This window comes from Capricornis sumatraensis, chromosome 10 (genome assembly GCF_032405125.1).
Source record: "Capricornis sumatraensis isolate serow.1 chromosome 10, serow.2, whole genome shotgun sequence".
Classification (NCBI taxonomy): Eukaryota; Metazoa; Chordata; class Mammalia; order Artiodactyla; family Bovidae; genus Capricornis; species Capricornis sumatraensis.
Window position 1 is genome coordinate 103,571,534 of NC_091078.1, and position 21,490 is coordinate 103,593,023.

The window sequence follows — 21,490 nt, forward strand, 5'->3', positions numbered from 1 at the left end:
CGCGCAGCCCGGCGTCGCCCCGCGCCGCGCTCGCTCCTCCCTCCTCCCCGGGGCTCGGTGGCTCCCGCGCTCCCGGCGAGGCTCCGGCGCCGAGCGCGCGGACGGGCGCACGACAGACGGCCTCGGGAAGCCTCGGCCCGCGCCTCCAGGGCGGGCTATGTGGATTGCCCCGCCAAGGCCGGCCCGCGGGATCAGCCCGGCCCGGCCCGCGGCCCCGGCGGCCAGCGGGGACTATGAACCGGAAAGCGCGGCGCTGCCTGGGCCACTTCTTTCTCAGCCTGGGCATGGTCTACCTCCGGATCGGGTAAGGGCCGCTCGCACCCCCTGCACGCGCGTCCCGGCAAAGTTGGCGTGTCTCGGGGAGGGGTTGAGCCGCTCGCGAGCCGCCGCCGGCCGCCAACTTCGTTGGCTCCGCAGATAGGCGGAGGTGGGTGAGGTGCGGGAATGGTGGGCGCACAGAGGGCCCCCGCCGGCGCGAGCCCCAGGGGCGCGCACAGCTCCAGAGACACGGCCGTCCTCGGAATGCCCGAGGGAGGAAGCCCCCTCCCCCGACCCCAAGCCAAGGACAACCCGCAGGGACGCTCCAGCGCGGGGGACTCTGAAGAGGGTCCCCTGCAGCAAAGGGTCAGCGCCTCCCAGGGACACTCGGACCGGGTCATGGGACCACCAGCCAGGACCACAGCAGCTCCCAGGGAGCTCAGCCCCCAGAGCCCAAGAGAAAGTGTCCACAGAGGGGCGGGCACAGCCGCTCCTAGTGCAGGGCAGTCCCCGGGTGGCAGGCGGGGCGGGTCTGCGAGCAGGGAACAGGTACCCGCAGGGAGGCACGATTCGCTGGGCCAAAGCAGAAGCCTGGGCACCACGCGTTTCCAGGAACCCTCAGACCCCCGGGGCCGAGGGGACAGCGCCAGCCACCCGAGCAGACGCACACAAGGGTAGAGCTGGAGATGGACCGAGACACCCAGGGACGCAAGCTCGCGAGCCAGCGCCGGCGAGAGGCGGGACAGCCCGCCCCCTAAAGCTGGGCACCCGAGGCGGCCGGCGCGTCCGCCGAGCGGCCCTCCCCGCCTCACCCTGGCGTTTCTGGGAGGTGGGCCGGGTACGGCGCTCGGGCTGGAAGGTGGGAGGGGGCGGCCCGGGACGCGACTTGGAGCTGCGTTTGCAGGGCCAGTCACCCTTTGTATTTCGGAGATAGTGCGCGTGAAGCGTGAGGGTGGGGGCTCCAGGGATGGATGGGGGGTTCCGGCGCGCCGGGGCCACCTCGGCAGGTTTCACGAGAGCGGCGCCCCCAGCTCCGCTTGGGGAGGGGACGGACTGCAGGGTCTGCGGCGGGGTATGTGTGTGTGTGTGTGTGTGTGTGTGTGTGTGTGTGTGATGGATCCTTTGTGTTTTGTCACTCGCTTCCCCCGCCTCCCCGCCCCGCGGCTCCGGCGATCTCGCAAGTTGACCGGCCGCGGCGGCCAGCAGGTGCGCACGGAGCGGACCAGGCGGCTGCCAGCCGTGACCGCGGGCCGGGAGGCGGCTGCGGGGCTCGCGCGCTGCCTGCCTGCGGCTGTTTTAAGTGTTATTGATTCGCCCGCGTCTGGGTGGCTTTGCTTTTTTTTTTTTCCCCCTGCTTTAATCTTCATCTTGGCCCGCGCCCCACCGCCCCGCGCGCATCCAGGAAGCCGGTGGGGCTGATTGGCGCTGGCCGCGTGCGGCTTTATCTCCTTTTTAATTAGAAACGGGGCGGAGGGACCCGGGAGCGGAGAGAGAAAGGGAAAACAACAGAAAATAACCTCCCCTGGCCGCCCCGCCCGCCTGCCCTCCCGCCGCCGGCGCCGAGACCTCACAGTCCCCGCAGGGACCCAGCTGCCCAGAGGGACGGAGGGAGAGAGCACTGGAGCCACGGAGGGCGCCAGCCTTCCGTCCCGCGGCCGCCCTTTGGGGTGGGGAGAGAGGGCCAGGTCAGGCGGGGAGTGGCAGGGTGGCTTGGGGCCAGGCCCTGCTGCTCTCTGCACCTCGGCTTATCCATCTGTAAAATGGGCACGAAAGGTGAAGCTTCACAGCTCTCTCGTGAGAGGCCTTCTGGTTCCGAGGGATGGCAAGGCACCTGTGTATTCTTATCTGGATAGTTCCGGTGACTCAGGCACCAGCCTTTTGGAACAATCAGACCCAGTAACCGTAACTACTACAGCAGCTCATTTATTGAGTGCTCACTGTGTGCCTGACACCTTGGGAGCACTTCCCATGTTTAATTTTTCAGCCTCCCTTTGAGATGAGGCCTAGTTAATACCCTCATTTTAGTAATGGGGAAACCGAGCGCGGAGAGGAGATGTAATTTGCCCAAGGTCACACAGCTCCTAGGTGAAGGAAGCTTCGGTGGCACCCTAGGCCTGAACGCTTAGCTTTGAGACTATTTGTGCCTGTGAATTTTTTTTCCCCAAATATATAATTTCACTCTCTGCTGATGGAGGGGGTTTCCCAGTGGTCAGCTAGGTGTTCAGAGGCATCTGCTGTCTTGGGGCCAGAGCGTCTCTGCTTGACCTGCTCTTTTTATGCTGTGCCTCTTCCTCAAATGCTGCAGGCCTTCTAGCTCTGTGTTGTAGTGGCTGAGACGAGTGACTGAGAGCACTTGTCAGTGTCCAGGTCTCACTCTCTGTGAGCCTCGGCTTTCAGCTGTGCAGAGTGGACACGTGAAATGAAGGTGACGGTCCCTGCCCAGGAGGGCTGTTCAGAGAGACCACGTGGTCCAGTGTGAGTGGTGGCCAGGCCACGCTGCCTTTGCGTATAGTAGGCATCCTGCAAAGCTCACAGATGCATCCAAGGCTGGGGGTGCCTCTACGTGGCAGGCACGCAGCCTGAGAGACGTTTCTGAGGCTCATGATTCGGATGGAAAGTTAGGAGGGATGGCGTGGGGAGGCAGGTTCCCTTAGGCGGGATGGTCAGAGAGGGGACCCTCAAGGTCACGTGGCTGATGGCAAGAGGCCAAGCACGTGAAGCTCAGGGGGCAAAAGCTTCTCGGGAGAGGAACCGGCGAGGATCAAGGACCCAAGGCAGGAGGAGGAGGGCTGGTGTGTGGCAGGGGCGGCAGGAAAGAGGGCAGAGGTGGAGAACGCTTGGAGAACAGTGGGGGCCCCTCCCCTTGGCAAATCCCAGGCTGGGCAGGAAGGATGAGGCGCTCGGCTGGCGGGGTACTGACCTTGGCTGTGTCAACAGGAGCTCATTACTACAACCCGAGTGAGGTCTTCTCATCCAGAGGATGCTTGATGGCCTTTCGAGAATTACACACAATGGGAGCTCCAGACAAGTGGGCCATCTTTGTGTAAGGGGAGGGCTGGCTCCTTGGTCTGCGCTGCCATCGGAGCCTCTCTGGGGTTACCTGGATGCTAGGAAGCGGCCCCACACTCAGGCCAGACGCCCGTGACTCATACGGTCGCCTCTTTTCTGTGCCCTTGCCCAAGCCCTCCACAGCGCTGGGTCGCTTCATCTGCAGCCACCCTACACCACTGCCACCAAGGCCAAGCCACCGCCACCTCTGGCCTGCCCACGCTCCCTGCCTCGTCCTGGAGTCCCGCAGTGCTCTCCCGCCCAGGGCTGGAGGTGGGGGGACCCTGCCAGGGACCGGCTTCCAGCCCTCCCGTGCCTCGTGGCGCATGGAGAAAGTTCCCGCCGCCAGCCATCACCTCTCTCCAGGCTCTTCCCTTCCCTGAGCCCTGGTTCCCAGCTGGCTTCTGTGGCTTCTTTCTGTTCCTTGGCGATCCCAAGCTTGTCCCCCTCTCGGGACTTTGCATCTTCTGTTCCCGCCACACCCCACCCCCGATGCCCCCCGGAATACTCTGCCTCAGACCTTCCCACGGCTGGTTCCCAACCCTTCAGGGCTCTACTGCACTGCCACCTCCTCAGGGAGGCCCTCCTTGACCACTCCAGCTGAAGCGGCCCCTCCCCTCCCAAGCCCACCCCTACTTGCTGTCACAGCGTCTTCACTATTTTCTCAGTAGTGGGCATCGCTGTAGGGCCTGTTGTGTTTATCTGGTGCATGCGTTGTGGGCTTTGGTGGCCCCTCGAGGGCAGGGCCTCGCCTGTCCGAGCCTGGTGCCCTGACAGGTGTCTGGTATGGACCCGTGCAGCGAGTGAGTGAGCAGGACAGGAACCTCTCTGCCAAGGTCGTGAGCGTGCTCTAGGCCACTCGTGTCTGGAGTGGGATCCACATACTCCATGGGCCTGCAGGAAGGAAAGACTGCAACTTTTATTCACAATTGCTTTTTATTTTTATTTTATTTTTTCTACTTTTCCCATTAAAATTTTTTGTTTTTTTTCTTGTTTCTTTTTCTGTCTTTTTCATTTTCTCTTTAGAGTTACTTTTTAAAGCTGTGTTTATAATGAAAGACGTACATCCATATACATACATAACACGTATAATGAAACACGTACATCCATAATACATACATAACACGTCTAAATGTTTTTTTCTTTAATATCTGTGCACCCGCTGCCCTATTAGAGGCAACTGCTTCCTGAAACTGAGGGGTTACCTTTGCAGTTTCATCACACAGAGATGGTCCCTAAACAGTTATCAGTTCCATTTTGCATGATTCTAAACTTCGTCTCAACTGAATCCTCCCAAAGATGCAAAGGCAACTGGCCGAGTTCGTGTGGAAGTATGTTTGTGACCAGCATCATCTTTCTTTGTGTCTAAAAAGGAAATTACGCCTAATATTGAATATACACAAGTGCTGATGGGAATGACGAACGCGCGAACGTGGGCTGGGCGTGCAGTGTCAGAAGCTGAGAGGCCTGGGATGGGAGCGGTGGGGGGAGGCAGGGCTGGACACCCAGGCAGGGTCTGCAGGCTGTGCCCCGCCCCTGCACCTTGCTGGCCTAACGCTCCGTCTCTCTGTGTCCCCTGCTCCAGCGGCTTCTCCTCGGTGGTAGCTCTGGGCGCAAGCATCATCTGTAACAAGATCCCAGGCCTGGCCCCCAGACAGCGGGCGATCTGCCAGAGCCGGCCCGACGCCATCATCGTCATAGGAGAAGGCTCGCAAATGGGCCTGGACGAGTGTCAGTTTCAATTCCGCAACGGCCGCTGGAACTGCTCGGCACTGGGGGAGCGCACCGTCTTCGGCAAGGAGCTCAAAGTGGGTATGTGCTACCTGGGCGCCCCGAGCGGGGTCTGACAGGCCGTGGGGAGACCAGGAGGCCTCGGAACTGCTCCAGGATCCCCTGCCCCAGGGTGGAACGCCCCAGCTATGGGACCCCACAGGTGCAGAATTCAGAGCCCGTGAGGGGGGTCAGCTCTCTGGTTTGCACCCATGCCACCATCTGTTCACGGCGGAGCTGCAGACCAGGGGCCCAAAGGCGAACTGGCTGATACAGCACTGATACTGGTCTGCAAGTTGACGCCCAGATCTTCAAGTTATCCGTTTCACCAAAAACACATGAACTTCTGGCTGCTGTTGCAAAACTCGGAAGAGCTACTGATAGCTTATACGTGTGTCCCCTGAGCTCATGATGGGCTGCAGCTGAGAACACAGCACCCTGTTGATGGAGCCTGGGCAGCCCAGTCACCCCCCAGGGCCCGCCCCTACGCATGCCCGCCCGCGGCCCTGATACGAGCTGCCTGGCCTCTGTGGGCATTCGGGTCTCCAGCCCCTGTCTTATGGGAGTAGTGCCTTGTGCGGTTAAACACACACAGACACACACAGCGCCGGGCCGCGCGTCCGGCCTCCAAGGTGATCGTGAGGGAAGCCTGGTGGAAAGGGCATCGCAGCGGTGTTGGTGGCCGGGAGGCATGCACTGGGTGGGGAAGGCCGCGTTGTGTATCTTCTCATTTCTGTGCGTCTGGACCTGGGTGGGGCCGGGAACCCTGCAAGCCCACTGCTGAGCCGAGGAGCGGGGCACTTCTCTGGAAGTGAGGTCAGCTTGGGGTCCCTGGGCCACAGTGGTTCACCCCAGCCCTCTCGACTGCTCCAGGAGCATCCCTGGGTTCTCCATCTCCCACGGCCCTGACAGCAGCAAACTGAGTTCATGTTGGAAAGATCCGGCCGGATCTGCCCACTGCCCCGTGTCCTCACCCCAGCCTTCAGAAGCGCCTCGGGGCTCCCTGGGCACCCCCAGCCTCCTACCTGCCACCGGCCGCCCCGAAGACCTCGTGTCCCTTGTAAATGGAAACTGGAATCTGTCGTCTCCCGCTTAGCCTCCTTGGGAGGCTCTCCCGGCCTCAGGATGAAACCCCACCTGCTTATCCATCTACCGCGGCCCCCGGTCCTCACCTATTCCCACCTTCTCATCCTCCCACCCACCCAGCCTCACCCTGTTCCCCAAGCACGCGACACCGAGGTACCGAGGTACCATGCATCCCTTGCGCCTCATCTCCTCTCCCGCCGTCTTCTGAGCCCTCGCTCGTGGTCCCTCATGCTTTTCTCGCCTTTTCCTGCCCACCCCCCTTCCCCCTGTTTCTGGGACCCAGGCCTGGGCTCTGGCATTTTAGCTGGATCTTTGTTAACAAGTGAGGTGTTACGTATGGGGAAACTGAGGCTCGGGGGACTTGCCCAAGGTCAGCAACAGCGAGTGGCATGGCCTCCTGGGGGCTGGGCTGATCCCAGTCTCACTGGCAGTCTTGGAATAGCTAGCCCGTTGGTGGCATTGTGGTAGTGCCAGGCGTGGTGCGATAGTGGGGCTCCAGCGTAGGGAGTCCCAGGATGAAGGAGGCCTTGCTGGCCAGCAGCTCCCCAGCTGCCCAGAGCTGCGAAATTGAGGGGTCTGTTGCAGGCTGAGGTCGGGGGTGGGGCAGATACCACCAGTCTGCACTTCTCATTTATACTACCAGTATATTCCCAGCAGGAGCGGAGGCCTGGGGCAAGGAGCATTCTTGCAGAGGAGGCTCCAGTTGGAGAGGTGGCCTCGGGGGTTTTAAGCAAACAGAGGCTCCAAGAAAACCCCTGGGATTGCAGTTTTAGAGCGACAGGCCTGCAAGCGACCTGGGACTCACTCTGATTGAATCTGGGGCCTGACTCAGGAGCGTCCGTCCATCCCAAACCATCACAGGGACCGCGGGCAACAGGGCTGCAAGGGCCGCAGGCTGGGCAGCTCCCACACACAGTCCTGGGGATGGGGTCTGCAATCAGGGCCCAGGCAGGGTCAGCTTCTTCTGAGGCCCCACCCTGTGCTTGGCATGTAGATGGTCTCCGTCTTCCTGTGTGCTCACTTGGTCTTTGCAGGTGCCCTGATGTCTCTGCCCTAATCTCCTCTTCTAAGGACACTGGTCAGGTTGGAAGATGGCTTAGCCTAGTGGCCTCATTGTAACTTAACCCCCTCTTTACAGGCCATGCCTCCAAATACAGACACGTTCTGAGGTCCTGGGGGTTAGCGCTGAGCATATGAAGTTTGGGGGACACAGCTGAGCCCTTAACAAGCAACCAGACAGCAGGATGGTCTGCACTTTAGGGAAAAGCATATGAGGAGTGCTGGGTGCTCAGAGGTGAGACGCCCAGGTGGAGGGAGCGGACGGGACAGTGGAGATGGCTTTGCTCTGGGTCCTGGAGGGTGGGAGGAATTTCACTGGCCAGTGAATGGGATCCCAGGCCGAGGGAACCTCGGGGAAAAGACATGGATGTGTGATTGCTAAGGGGAGGGGCAGCAGGGGTCTTCGGCCTCAGGGATCAGGAGCCTCAGGTGAGACCACAGGCCAGCTATCAAGGGCCTTACACGCCAGGCATTCTGTGACCCTTCATCAGGTTTATCAGCAGTGTGGCCCTGGGGGACCCAGGAAAGCATGCAGCCCCCACTCCAGGCTTTTCCTCTGCTTAATTAAAATGATGAACTCCCCCTCGAATCCACCAAGATGACAAGGAGAGCAAGTTTGGTTTATACCCTTGTGAGCATTTCTCAGGCGACTTCTGTTGCCACCTCCCAAGCCACGCTTTATCTCTCCTGAGTCTTGATGTCTGATTTATCTCCTACTGATAGATTCCCTGGAAGCACATTGTTTTGAGTTGTGTTTAATTTTACAGAGGAAAGGCATCACGTAATATGCGGTCTTTTGGAATTTACTTTTTCTCCCATCGCCACTGTCAGAGCTCATATGTATCGTTCCTTGTAGCTGTTTTTTTAAAAAACATATGTTTTATTTGGCTGCGTCGGGTCTCAGGTGCGGCATCGGGATCTTTCGTTGCCATACGTGACCGTCTGTTTGCGGTGCTTGGGCTGCACAGTGCTAGGGCTCAGTAGCTGTGGTGCGCAGGCTCAGCTGGGATCTTAGTTCCCCCCACCAGGGTTTGAACCTGCGTCCCCTGCACTGCCAGGCGGATTCTTAACCGCTGGGCCGCCAGGGAAGTCCCCCTTGTGGCCGTGGTTGATTCATATCAGTCGTGGTGAGTGGACCCCATCTGTGTGCCCACACACTGGCTGAGGGGTGTCTGGGCTGTTGCTAACAGGGCCCCCGCAGGCCTTCCTGTGTGCACGTCCCGGGGCCTCTGAGTGTGTCTCTGGCGTCTATAGTGAGCCACGGAATTGCTGGTGACCGCAGGTGGGGACAGAGCTGCTTGCCCCGGTGACTGCGCACGTGCCGCTCCCCCAGCCCGCAGCGTTGACCTGCAGCCACTCTAGGGATCGCCCAGAGGTCTTCCTCGCTGCCTGCGGGGCAATGTGAAATGTTTTCTCACCATGACTTGCATATCCTTGAAGTCAAGGGGTTGCAATCTGCTCCTGTATTTGCGGGCCGAGCAGGTTTAATACTGGGTAAGTTGCCCATTCATTCTTGTCGCCCATTTCCCATCAGGTTGTACGTGGTCGCGTCGTGGGTAGGAGGGGAGGGCTGCATCGCAGTCCCTGGGCAGGGCCCCAAGGACTTCAGCCCCATCTTTCATCTTATTGAGCCTTGATGAGGGGGTGGGGGGCAGTGGGCAGAGTCAAGGCGGCCCTTCCTCACCCATCACCTTGTTGGTTTCTCGCACCTGCATCTCAGCTCAGCACCAGGGGGAGGCTGACCATGTCACATGGAGGTTTTGTGGAGAGATCGAGATGGGTGGCGAGTCTCCTGTGGCTGCAGAGGCTCTTGTTTGTGTGCTCCTAACAGACGGACGGACACGGCTGAGCGACTTCCCTTTCACTTTTCCCTTTCATGCACTGGAGAAGGAAATGGCAACCCACTCCAGTGTTCTTGCCTGGAGAATCCCAGGGACGGGGGAGCCTGGTGGGCTGCTGTCTCTGGGGTCGCACAGAGTCAGACACGCCTGAAGTGACTTAGCAGCAGCAGCAGCAGACTGTACTGGCAAGTTTCCTGTGGCTGCAGAGGTTCTTGCTTGTGTGGTCCTAACAGACATACGACTCCTGAGGCCGCTATGTATCCAACAGGCTGGTGGTGGCAGTGGGCCGTGGGGCGTCCAAGCGAGCACCAGTCTCCACTTCCCACGGCCCACCTTGCTAGGAGGCAGGCAGCAGCACCCCCTGGACGTAAGGCCCTGGCACCTGGAGGGTGTGGGCCTTCGGGGGCGTCCCTTCACCCTCCCAGGAGGCCCCCGTGCCTCTCTGCTATGAAGACAAAGTCAAGGAACTGGGGGTTCTGGACTTTACTCCTGGTTATTCCAGGACAAGAAGCTGTGGGATAGAAAGGGGAGAGGCTGCTGCTCCCATTTCTAACCTGAGCTGCCCGTTTTGATTCTGCGGAGCGCATCGCCGAGTCTGTCCACTTCTCCCCACCTCCACCATCACCTCCTGGTTGGAATCTCCATCTTCAGAGAGCTGTCGCCCGACTCCATCAGCCCCTAATACACTGCCCTACACCCCCACCCGCCAGCCACACGGCCCCCAGCAAAGTCTGTCCTCTCGGTTGCTTAGACCATGGCATCTCCGTTTGTAAAACCCTCCCTGTTGCTCTGAGAACAAGATGCCAACAGTCCCCCGGTCCTTTGCTGACCTCCATGACCTGCATCCTGACCCCATCTCCCCCCCTACCCTCACGTGTGACAAGTCCTTCCCAGCTCGGAGCCTTTGCCCCAGCTGGTCCCCAACCTGGATGCCCTCTGCTGCTTCCACCCTCGGCTCGCGTGCCCACCGCTCGCCAGGGCCTGCTGCGCGGTGCAGACTGCCCGCCCCTCATTGCCCTGCCCTGTGGTTTTCTTTGCATCACTTGCTACGCCAGGGCACGTTCTCTATTTGCTTGCTCGTGCAGCCCCGAGGAACGGTGCAGACCCCCACCCCAGGCCCTTCTGGAACACGGGTCAGGGCAGAAGGGCGACAGGGCCAAGCTGCTGAGCAGTGGTGGGGACCTTGCACAGCCCAGCACTGTGCAGGCCTCCACCCAGATGCCACCTCCTCCAGGAGGCCGCCTTTGACCACCTGGCTGTGACAGCCTCCCCGCAGGTCACTCTGTGCTGCTGTCTTTACAGCACTTACTGCTTTCAGAAGTGACTGCCGTGTGTGTCTGCCATCAGTCCACGGAGCATGGGCCTGTCAACCGTCTTCTCTGTGTGACCCCAGGGCCCGGCGCACAGTAGGTGCTCAGGAAACACGTGGAGACAGGCTTGCTTCCCGGGCAGGGCCGCTCCACTCTGCCCTCCGCCCCCAGCCGCTCTGAGCCCTCCAGGGTCTTGCTCATCTTCTGGCCCAGGTCTGGGCGCACCATGCACGGGGGACGCGCTCTGTCCTCTTTGAGTGAATGCTTTCTGTTTCTGACCCGAAATGCAGCCCTGATGGTTCAGTCCTGCCTGCGGTTGTTCTGACCCGTCTTAGCCCAGCTTTCTGTTAGCTCTCTTCCCACGTTTGCATTGCTTCAGGTAGAATGAGTGTCGTCTAGGTCACTGCCTAGGGGAGACCGCCCTCCCACCAAGGCGCGACTCAAGAGGACCTGTTCCTCTGTCTGTTCTGGGGAACGCAGGTCTCTAGCCCTCCCCACCCCCACCTGCTGCTCTGGGGCGAAAAGGAGGGCCCCCGGATGATCAGTTTGGGACCTCAGCATGCTGTTCTCCCTGCAATAGAGGCTCTGAGAAGTCCTGCAGACAAGAGAGCACCTTGAGTAGGCTTCCCTGGGGCTCCCGTCTCCCCAGACCTCAGGCTCATTGACAGTCTGCTGGAACTGCTCTTCCGAGGCAGCCACCCCAGGAAACAGTGCTCTGGGGACCCCATAGATGGGCCATGCTCGTCCCAGGGCTTTTGGACTATCCACGAAAGTGTACTCACCCACCCCCAAGCCCAGCATCCTCCCCCAAGGGCACAGCAGGGCCGCGTCCCCGTGTCTGATGTGGACCGTGAGATCCGTTCCAGCCAGTGCCACTCTCCAAAGTCCCTTAAATCAGCCACAACATTCGGAATACCTGGTTCTCTATACAAGTACAGGAAACGTTCCTGTGTGCATATGTACGGCAGACAGAGTGAGCGTGTGCTGTGTGCAAAGGATTCGCACAGTATTTTTTTCATAATTTTTTAAGATTCCACATATAAGTGAGATCACGTAGTATTTGTCTTTCTCTGCCCTCCTGGTCCATCCAGAATGTTGCAGATGGCGGGAGCCCTTTCTTTTTTTTGTGGCTGAGTAATATCCTGCTGTATGTATATACGTGTGTGTGTATTTATATATTTATATATGTATTTATATCTGGGCTTCCCTGGTGGCTCAGATAGTCAAGAATCTGCCTGCAGTGCAGGAGACTCGGGTTTGATCCCTGGGTTGGAAGATCCCATAGAGAAGAGAACGGCAACCCACTTCAGTATTCTTTCCTGAATTTCATGGACAGAGGAGCCTGGTGGGCTAGGTCCATAGCGTCGCAAAAGAGTCAGACACGACTAAGTGACTAATACCTTCGCTTCTTTTCATGTACACATACGCACACACACACACACACGCACACACACGTGCACACACGTGCATACACGCACACCCCTGTATGTACATACACTTCCCTATCCGTTCGTCTCTCAGTAGATTCTCAGGGTATTTGCATGTCTTGGCTAGTGTAAATAGTGCTGTGATGAACTTGAGGGTGCAAATATTTTTGAGTTAGCACTTTCATTTTCTTTGGCTACATACTCAGAAGTAGAATTGCTATATGCTAGTTCTATTTTTAATTTTTTTTAAACACATTTATTTGTTTGTTTGGCTGTGCCAGGCCTCAGTTACAGCGTGATGCAGGGTCTCTAGCTGTGGCGTGTGAACGCTTAGTTGCGTCCCGTGGATCCGGTTCCCTGACCAGGGGTGGAACCCGGGCCCTTTGTCTTGGGAGCACTGTGTCTTAGCTGCTGGACCACCAGGAAGTGGTGTTTTTAGTTTTCCGAGGGCTCTCCACACTCTTACACCAGGTTGCAGCCCCGTCCGTACGGTATGTTAAGTTTACTTCTGCTTCAGGTGCATTTGGTTGAATTCATGTGACTTAAGTGCTCGTGGGACTCCCCCGCCCCGTGTGTCCACCCACTCTTTCATTCATTGGCCCCACAGATATTTACTGGAATCTTCCGTGTGATAAGTGGCTGATGAATCAGCCATCGGGCCTGCCCTTGGGGTGCCCACCATCTGCTGGGGACAGACAGCAAAGTCAGGGCTGAAGTGTGCCCTGGAAGTCTGCTAGAAGAGGGCTGGGCACCGGGCCGATGGCACTGGGCTGGAGAGTGGAAGGCTGCCCGCTGGGTCACCTAGAATGGGCCACCGCAACCCGGGAGAGGAAGGGTGTGGTGGGGAGGGGCAGTCACAGGAGGCCTGCAGGTGTGGCCCCGGCAGAGTGACCTGGGCACCGGCTGGACACTGGGGGACAGGGGTGGGCAGAGTGACCTGGGCACCGGCTGGATGCTGGGGGACGGCAGGGGCAGAAAGGGGCTGGAGACAGGGGTGGGGAAGGATCCTTCCTGCAGGGTCTGCCAGGGGATAGGGGTGGGGAGAGCTCTCTGAAGACCCTCTCTCCCCTGTGTCTGGGGAAAAGACAGGATGTGGGAACGATCAGATTCTTAGCACATATAGAAATCTGCTAGGAGTCCAGCATTATCGTCAACAGAGAAACGGTGATTTCCTGACATGCGCTCCTGGGGACGGCTGCATTCTTTTTCAAATACTCACGACCTCCTGTTTGGTACGCCCCTGTGGAATTTTTCCAGGGAAGGGCACTGGTGACCTAGGACTCAGGCGCTGGGGGCCACCCTCCTCTGCCTACCAGCCAGGCAACATGGATGTGTTTCTGGGCTTCTGCTCCCGTCCCATTTCACTGCTTCTCCTCCCGAGTGGTCTAGAGCAGCTCGGCCCTCTCCCCGGGGTGCCCAGGTCTGGGAATCTGCATGCCTTGCACAATGGCTCTATCTTTCCCCCATCTTGGGCTGGGCGGGTGGACGGAGCCCATGTCTGGTGAGCGGATGACCACTTGGAGGGGTGATTTGAAGACCTTTCCAGAGAGACACACAGAAGCAAGGGGCGGGCCAGCTCCACTTTCTCTCTGCCATTTCTTAACAATACGCCATCTTGGCAGAGCAAAAGACCTATTCTTTCCCTATTCTTGTTCAGAACGCAGCTGACAAAGGACTTTTTGTCTCATGTGCATTTTTTTTTTTTTGCAAGCCTCAGTTCATCCTGGGTTTTAGCTCTCCTGACGCTATTCTTTGAGATGACTCTTTTGTTAAAACGTTCTCTTGCCAGCTTTCCTCACACTCTCACACTCTCGCACGCCTTTACACGCATGTTCATTCATTCAACTGCTGAGGCGTCACAGATGAGTAATCTGGGTCCTCTGTGTTGAACTCATCTTTGAATTCAACACAGAATAAGGATGGTGAAGGTGCTGAGCCACAAGCCACGGAGAGGATGTCAGGAAGGCCCCTCGGAGGGGACCCCGAGCTGCGCCTCGAGGGAGACGATAACCACAAACCCTCCTAGGAGGAGCCACTGCTTACCCACCCCTTCCAGGCGTGCTCTTGGTTTGGTGGCTGGTGCCTGGGCTTGTTTCATTTTCCTGACACCCTTAGGAGGCAGGTGCTTTATTATTCCCATTTCACAGAGGAGGAAACTGAGGCCTTCAGAGGTCAGACAGCTCACCCCAGGCCCCACCCCCGGGAAGTGGAGCTGGCATGTCAACCCAGCTGGATCGGCACTCCCTTGTCCCGGGCCCTGCTCTGCGACCACTGGGCAACGTGGCCTGTCACCAGGTCAGTGGGAGAGGAAGGGTATTTGCAAACTGAAGGCAGAAAGGCTTGGAGGAAGGAAGGAATGCCTTGAGCATTTCTTCTTTGTTCGTAAATGTATGTGTAATTAAACCATAGGGAGATATAGTGCCCGTGTGTGTTAACTGCTGTGTCATATCCGACTCTGTGCGACCCCACGGACTGTAGCCCACCAGGCTCTTCTGTCCATAGGATTCTCCAGGCAAGAATACTGGAGTGGGTTGCCAATTCCTTCTCCAGGGGATCTTCCCAACCCAGGAATTCCTGCATTCCAGACAGATTCTTTACCATCTGAGCGAGTATCCGTCAATTGTATGGCTATTTTGAATTAGATTCTGATACACCTATGGGCCAATTTACTGCACTGTATGAGTATTAAAAAAAAACAAAAACCTCAGGTGTTTGAATGATCTTCTGCAGGTTTGTTGTCGGGCCTTGGCGAGCAGCAGCAGTGCGCTCCAGCCTTGTTCACTGGGAGGAGATGCTTGGTTGCAGTGGAGGCAGGAGAGAAGGGCGGAGGCTGGGGACTGGAGATCAGCTCTGTGGGCCCGACCTGTCAGCTGGGCTCAGCCAAGACACGTGCCCCTGAAGCCCCCACTCTTCCGTTCATCCAGGGGTCTCCCAGTTCCTCCGCTCGGAGACAGCCAGGTGTGGCATTCTGAGCCCAGAGAGGGCTGTGAGCACCGTGCCACGGGGCTGGCAGAGGCCACCTTTTTCCATCTGTATGTTTTCCAAATCTTCATATATTTCGGCCGGTGTCACTGCAGATTGCTCACTCTCTGACCCATCAGCTTTAAATAGCAAAAGAGAAAAAAAAAAATACAGTGCACTTTGTGGTTTCCAGTAAGATACCGTAAATACACCCAGATAATATTCCGGTGCAAACCATTTGCAGCGGCTGCGCAGGGCGGTGGAATGGAATCTTTTGGGCAGGCTTGGACACCAGTTCACTTCCTCTGTCCCCGCCGGGATCATTACGGAGCTGGAATGCGGGAGGGCGTCAGCCGGGCTCCCCGGGTTCATCTCCCTGATAACTCCAGTCTTTACGAAGAACCTCCCAGGGAACTGGGCTTCTCTGAACACAGAGGTTTCGTTTCATCTTCAGGCCAGCTGGGTCATGTCCTCCGGGCGGTTCTCACTTCCCAGGCGGGGAAGCTGAGGCTGGGGAGCCGGAGTCCTTGCTGAGGGTCACCCCGCTGAGTAGGGAGCAGATGGGAGGGACGAAGAGGCTCCATCATAGCCAAGTTCAGAGCTGAGGCCACCTGGGCTTCTGGCTGGAAAATCACCTGCAGATGCTGGTGGCCTCGTGGAGGAGCCAGAGGCGGCAGCAAGGGCAGGACTCCTGCTGGTAGCCAGGAGACCCTGGTCCTAACCCTCAGGTCTCGCTGAGTCACTGGTGACCCTGGGCAAGTCTCCCAGCCTCTGTGAAGCTCTGGGTCCAGGAGGTACCTTGGGCTTTATGTCTGTGGCGCCAGGTACTTTTCTCTGGTTCTGAAGACAGAGGGCCCTCTGCCCAGGCCGGGCGGTGGGCCTGGCAGGATCTCCTCCCATGCCTGCTCCCACCACTGCCCGCGCTGGGGCAGGGCTGCCTGACGCTGGTGGCCCGGGAGCCCTCTCTGCCTGTGCAGAAGCCCCGCCCCAGAGCGCCCTGCCCCATCATCTCCCTGTCCTACACTCTGCAGAGCCCTGGGCTGCCTGGGCGAGGCGGTCTTGCTGTCTGTCCCCCCAGAAGGCAAGGCCTCACCTGATCCCGCCCTCAGGTTCCTCAGCCCCTAGCATAGTAACCCCCACCCAGGAGGTGCTCAGGAAATAGCTGTGGAGTGAAGGAACAGGGCACTGACTTGGTCGGGGGGCAAGGAGAGGCAAGGCGGATGGAGGCTCTTCCTCTGCTCAGGGGCCAGAGCGGGGGGGTGGTCAAGGCGAGAGGGGCTGAGTCTGCCCTTGGAGGGGACGGTCAGTGGTGGCCAAGCCTACTGGCCCCACGAGGAAGAATCTGGGAAGGGCCTGGCCAGGGACTGGAGTGGGTGTCCTGCCATCAAGGCAGGAGAGAGGGTCAGACTCTGGGGCCAGCGTGACTGGGTTTGGGTCCTCGTCAGAGCACACCGTCTCTCTGGGCCTCAGTGTTCACATCTGTAAAATGAAGGTAACGACACTGCACACCTCATGGGGGCCCAGAATGAGGTGAGTCGATCTGCACTGAGCATTTAGGAAAGAGCCTGGCAGACAGGAAGCATTTCATGACTTTGCTTTTCTTCTTATGATGCGGGTGCCAGTGGGTTGCCACCTCATCCCGTTTCTGCAGCAGTAAAGAGCAGGCCCCTGAGGACACGTGTGCACGTGTGTCCAGGGAGACTCACACACACAGCTTTGGGAAACCGCCCCACTGGAGGACCTTCCCCAGGCCAAGAGGGGTCGTCCCAGGAGCATGCACGTGGTCGGGGCTGGGGGAGTCCTTCGAGGTGGCCTGTGACCTCCGTGTTGGCATCCTGGCTGCCCCTGGGCAAGTCCGCTCCCCGAGCCCCCGTTTCCCACAGACACAGTCAGGAACTGCTGTGCGCCTGGGCGGGCGGAGGGGGCGTGGGCGGGCAGCGTGTGAGGTGGCCTCTCACGCGGAGAGTCTGAGGGTTTACGATTCGGGGATCCTCATCTGCCTTCTTTCTGCCGTCAGCTCTGTTCTCAGCAGCCCATCCCGTTTAAATGGGTCTCATAAGTGATTTATTGATGCTTTAACCGATAACCATTGAACGGCAGAAATAAAGGCATTTTGATTGGGGTCGATGCCTTATGCCAAAGGAATCTCTCTCAACCCTGGGCTTTCCCGTGCAGTGAGGAGCCAGGAAGGGAGGAGGGAGCCGGGACTGAGGAAGGACCCTGCTGACCGACCGGGGCCCGGAATCCCAGTCCGGGCTGGTTTGCTTCTCAGAGCCTCGGTGTCCTGCTCCTTGGTAATGGAGGATGGTGGCCGCCCACAGGGCCGTTGGGAACCAGCCTCAAGTGTGGGTCTGGAGCACAGCAGGTGCTTCACCAAGGTCCCTTCGCTTCTAGTCTCTCCCTGCATCCCCAAAGCCCCCAAACCCCAGGCCTCGGGCAGACTCTGTGCCGATGCCCCAAGTTGGGGGACGGGGAGGTCGTGCCAAACAGGCACGGCCCGTCCTTGCCCTGCACCTGCCGGGTCAGAGCCTCTCTGGACCCCAATCAGCTGGGTTCCCCATGCACAGCTGAGCAGAGCTCTTCCCCAAAGTGCCGAGCTGGTAATACGTGCTCAACGAAGCGCCCTCGGCTTTTGGCCACTGTTGGGAGCCTGGCTTCATTCATTCACTAAACAGATGATGTACTGAACGCCCGCTCTGCGGCAGGCCCTCGGGACACGACGCGGCGCTGCCTTGTAGGGGGTGAAGCTCAGAGGCAGCGGGAGTGGTCGGTGTGGCGTGAGCAACAGCCAGCAGACAAGTCTGACATGGCAGGAGGGCGATGGAGAATGCTGACGGGGGGAGTTTCACTCCGTTCCTCCTGGGAGGCCTGGGATTCCATCTGTTACAATCATCATAACACTCGCCCCCGTTTATTCATGCACCAGCCACGGGCCAGGTGGCTGAGACTCACAGATACGGAAACGGAGGTTCAGAGCGGCTCAGTGACTTGCCCAGGGTCGCCCAGCTTCTGGCAGGGTGGAGTTGCTCCTTCATTCAGCCCTCCCTCAGACGCTGTCATGGGGGCTGTCAACAGTGGGAGCCAAACAGGCCGGGAACCCCAAGTCTGGCCGGGCAGCTGGACGCTGGGTCATTCCCACACACCGGCCTCTGCATGAGGCGGCCGTGTCCTTCAGTGGCCCAGTGGCTAAGACTCTGCCCTCCCAATGCAGGAGGCCCGGGTTCAATCCCTGGTCAGAGAACTAAGAGCCCACCGCAACTAAGAGTTCGCATGCCACAGCTAAAGTTTCCGTGTGCTTCAGCTGAAAGCCAGCACAGCCAAATACGTATATTCTTTAAAGAAAGATCTTTAATAACAGTCACAGCGGTGGTATCAACTGTGTACGGAACAGTCACTCCATGCCAGGTACAGTGAGTCAGCCTCCTGCCAGCCCATGACTCACAGATGCTCTTACACCCATTTCACAGACGCAGCAATAGAAGCCTCGAGAGGTGAACAGGCTTGGCAAGAGTTACACGGCCAGCCCCCTGCCCAGGGCAGCTTCCCTGGTGGTCAGTGAGGAAGGGGAAGTAGGGGGGCTGGGCAGTCCTAGTCTCACACTGGGGGCAAGGCCTAGGTCAAGGTCGATGGCAGGAGTCAGCAGCGGCCCTTCCGCATCTGGACCTGAGCAGCCGGTTCCTGGGTCCTGGGAGCTCGGAAGCTAAGAGTAATGGTCCCTTTATTTCCCAGGGGCCATGGGTGCAGAGGTGAGGGCCAGCTTGGGGGTGGGGGGAGAGAGGAGGCCATGGCCCATGATAGACTTCACCCTGGTCAGGCGGTGACCTTGAACTCAGGGGAGCTGTGCGTGTGCAGGGGTAGCCGCCCTTCCCACCCATCCGGGATGTGCTGGGGGCATCCTGGTGGGAACAGAAGCCATCAGCATCGCTGTTGGGTTTGGGTAAGTGTCCTCCCTGAGCGTCTGGGTTGCCACGTGTTGCACAGGAGCCTCAGAGGCCTGGGACCCTGAGTGGGAGAGCCCTGCCTCCTGTCTCCAGCCCCGCCCACTGAGTGGGAGAGCCCCGCCCACTGTCCCCAGCCCTACTCCGCCCCAGGGATGAACCTGGGGAGCAGGGCAAGTCTCAAGTGGCAGGCCAGCGCCCCACTCCTCCTCAATTTGCTGCTCTGCTCTGGGGCAGATAAAGGAGACGCAGTGTCCGTTCACCTGCCGAGGCCGCCAGCCGGGCCTCCGCACTTTGCGGGCATTTGGTCACCGGGGACAGCACCTGGTCTGCACAGCTCCGCACTGCCGCCACACCGGTTGGGTGGCCTGAACGAGCCAGACTTTTCTCTTGGCCCCGGTTTCTTCAACAAATGAAGACTCCTCCTCCTTACCTCACAGCTTCCTCCTAAGGGACTGTTAACTAACATCACCAGTAGGAATTGTAATCAGTTTGATCCCCGGGGTCACTTTCTCACGCGGGGCTGCCCTGGGGGCTCAGCTGGTAAAGGGTCTGCCTGCAGTGCATGAGAGCTGGGTTTGAACCCTGGGTTGGGAAGACCCCCTGGAGAAGGAAATGGCAACGCACTGTCGTGTTCTTGCAGAGGAACCTGGCGGGCTGCAGTCCATGGGGTCAAACTACTTTCTTTCTCATGCCAGGCTCTCTGCTAAATTCTTTGTTAATTCTGCCAAGTCCTCTCAACCTCCCTGACAAAGTGGGTGGTCGTTCTCCTATTTCGTAGCGGAGGCTCTGGAGCACAGAGCAGTTAGGTGACCCGGCTGAGGTCTCACAGCCAGAAAGTGGCGGAACAGGGCTCTCCTCCCCGTCTTACGTCTCTGTTCCCTCCCCCTGGAGATTCTTTGCTGTCTGGGAAGCTCTGACCTCGCTGTCGCCTGCCCCCTCCCGTGTGTCGTTTCCTTGTGGGTCTGGTGCTCGGTAGCGTGAGCTGGAGCTGGAGCCTCAGGACGAGGAGGAACTTGTCTGCGTTGCGGTCACTCCGTGGCTGAGCTGGGGTTTGGACTCGAGTGCTAGGGCTCCGGAGCCCCTGTGTGAGCAGGGCTGTCGTGGAACGCCAGGGTCTGGCCGTGGCACGGAGAGGCAGTGGATCCGGCAGGTGGATAGGTCTCCGTGTCTGCAGGGTTGGTGGAGTGGGGCCGGCGGGGGAAGGTGGCTGGGGGTTAGGGTGCTCGTGGCCTGGCAGCCTGGGTGGAGGGCTGTGCAGTGAAGGTGGGGGGGGGGGGGCGTGTGAGAAAAGGCCTGCCTGAGTCAGGTGACAGTGACCCGGGGCTTGAAGCATCTTGGGGGTTGCTGCCTCCGCCACCTCCCCAGCCCCTACTTCAGCCACCACCCCATCCCAGATCCTGAAATGCTTCTCTGCCCCCAGGGCCTCTTCCTCCAGGGGCTTCCCTGACCCCCACCCATCCTGGCTCTGAGCGGCCACACCACACGTCGGGCCTGGGTTCCTCTCCTTCCCAGGCAGTCAGTACTGCTCTCAGACCCAGAGGGGCCGGGAGGCTGAGTCACCAGCCCGAGTGACTCCCCCCGCTGGGTCTGTCTCCTGGCCCCCAGCTATGCAGCACCCTTGCGCCCCGCTGACCACCCCAGCACCCTCCTGCTGGGCCCATGTACCTCCTTCCATGGGGCCTCCAGCCGCCCTCCAGGCCAGGCCCTGTCTCCACGTAGCTGGGGAAGCGTTTGGGGAAGCAACCCCTCAGCGCTGGGTCTTGGCCTCCCCCCTGTAAGGTGGGGACCCCGCCACAGTGCCTTTCTTGTGGGGATCCCAGGGAATAAGAGGTCAGAGTTTAGACCAGTGTCTGATGGTAGAGCCCACGGGCTATACGATTGATTCAAGCCTGTGAGAGTGAATGGAGAGTGAGGACTCGATGCCACTTTGAGTGGGGTCCCTAGGACCCCGCTCCCTGATGCCAGCCTGTCCTCCCGTCCCAGCGGGCGGACCCTTCCCCCCACCACCCCCAGCCCTGATGTCCGTGTCAGACGGAGGCTGAGGAGCAGGTCCCAGCCTTGTCTGCACATGCTCACAGTCTCGTGGGCTGGACCTCTGGACTGCAGGTGACCCGGGCACAGCAGGAGCAAGACAGGAGCTGCTGCTCAGGCAGGTGCCGTGGGCCAGGTGGGCGCCCAGAGCTGCGGACAGACTCTAATCTCTCTTTTTAATCCTTACTTATTTATTGACTGAAAATTTTGCTTTTATTGTATTTGGTAGAGTTATTAAGTAGTTGTATTTAAACGTTACTATTCAAAAAACAACAATAAAATATATATTAAAGTGTAAGGATAAATTTGCACACTGCATTTTGCAAAAGGTCCTTTTATCAGTTACCTGAAGGCTCAAAGTGGCAAAGAGCCGTCACTCTCCGTTCACGTTCACAGGCTTGACTCAGTTTCATAGCAGGTGTTCTCCGCCATCAGACACCGGTAATAAACTCTGATCTCTTATTCCCTGGGGTCCCCACTTTATGAGGGGAGGCCGAGACCCAGGGAAGGGGTGGCGGCAGCTGAGAGACTGATGTTCTGGGGTTGCGGCCCAGGCCTGTGGCTCCAGAGCCTTTGCACACTGCGGGTGTTCAAAGTGCTGCTTGACGGTCGCCAGGGCCTCTGTGTGTGTGTGTGCACGCGTGCACACAGCCACATCAGCGTGGAGAGTGGGGTGGTAATCGGTATGCTGGGGGTCCCTCCTCTGACGTCACAGGGGCCAGGCAACTAGGTGCCCCCCTCCTCTGCTGCCCCTGTCC

The 21,490-nt window shown here is 58.9% G+C and overlaps 1 protein-coding gene across 1 annotated transcript in view; it reads left to right on the top strand.

Annotated features, from left to right (window-relative positions):
- Positions 1-233: 233 nt before the first annotated feature.
- WNT7A (Wnt family member 7A) overlaps positions 234-21,490 on the top strand; it is a 64,110-nt gene continuing 42,853 nt past the window's right edge. Inside the window, exons 1-2 of the mRNA XM_068982875.1 lie at positions 234-304; positions 4,892-5,118. Coding sequence (XP_068838976.1) covers positions 234-304; positions 4,892-5,118 — 298 coding nt within the window. The remainder of the gene's footprint in view (positions 305-4,891; positions 5,119-21,490) is intronic.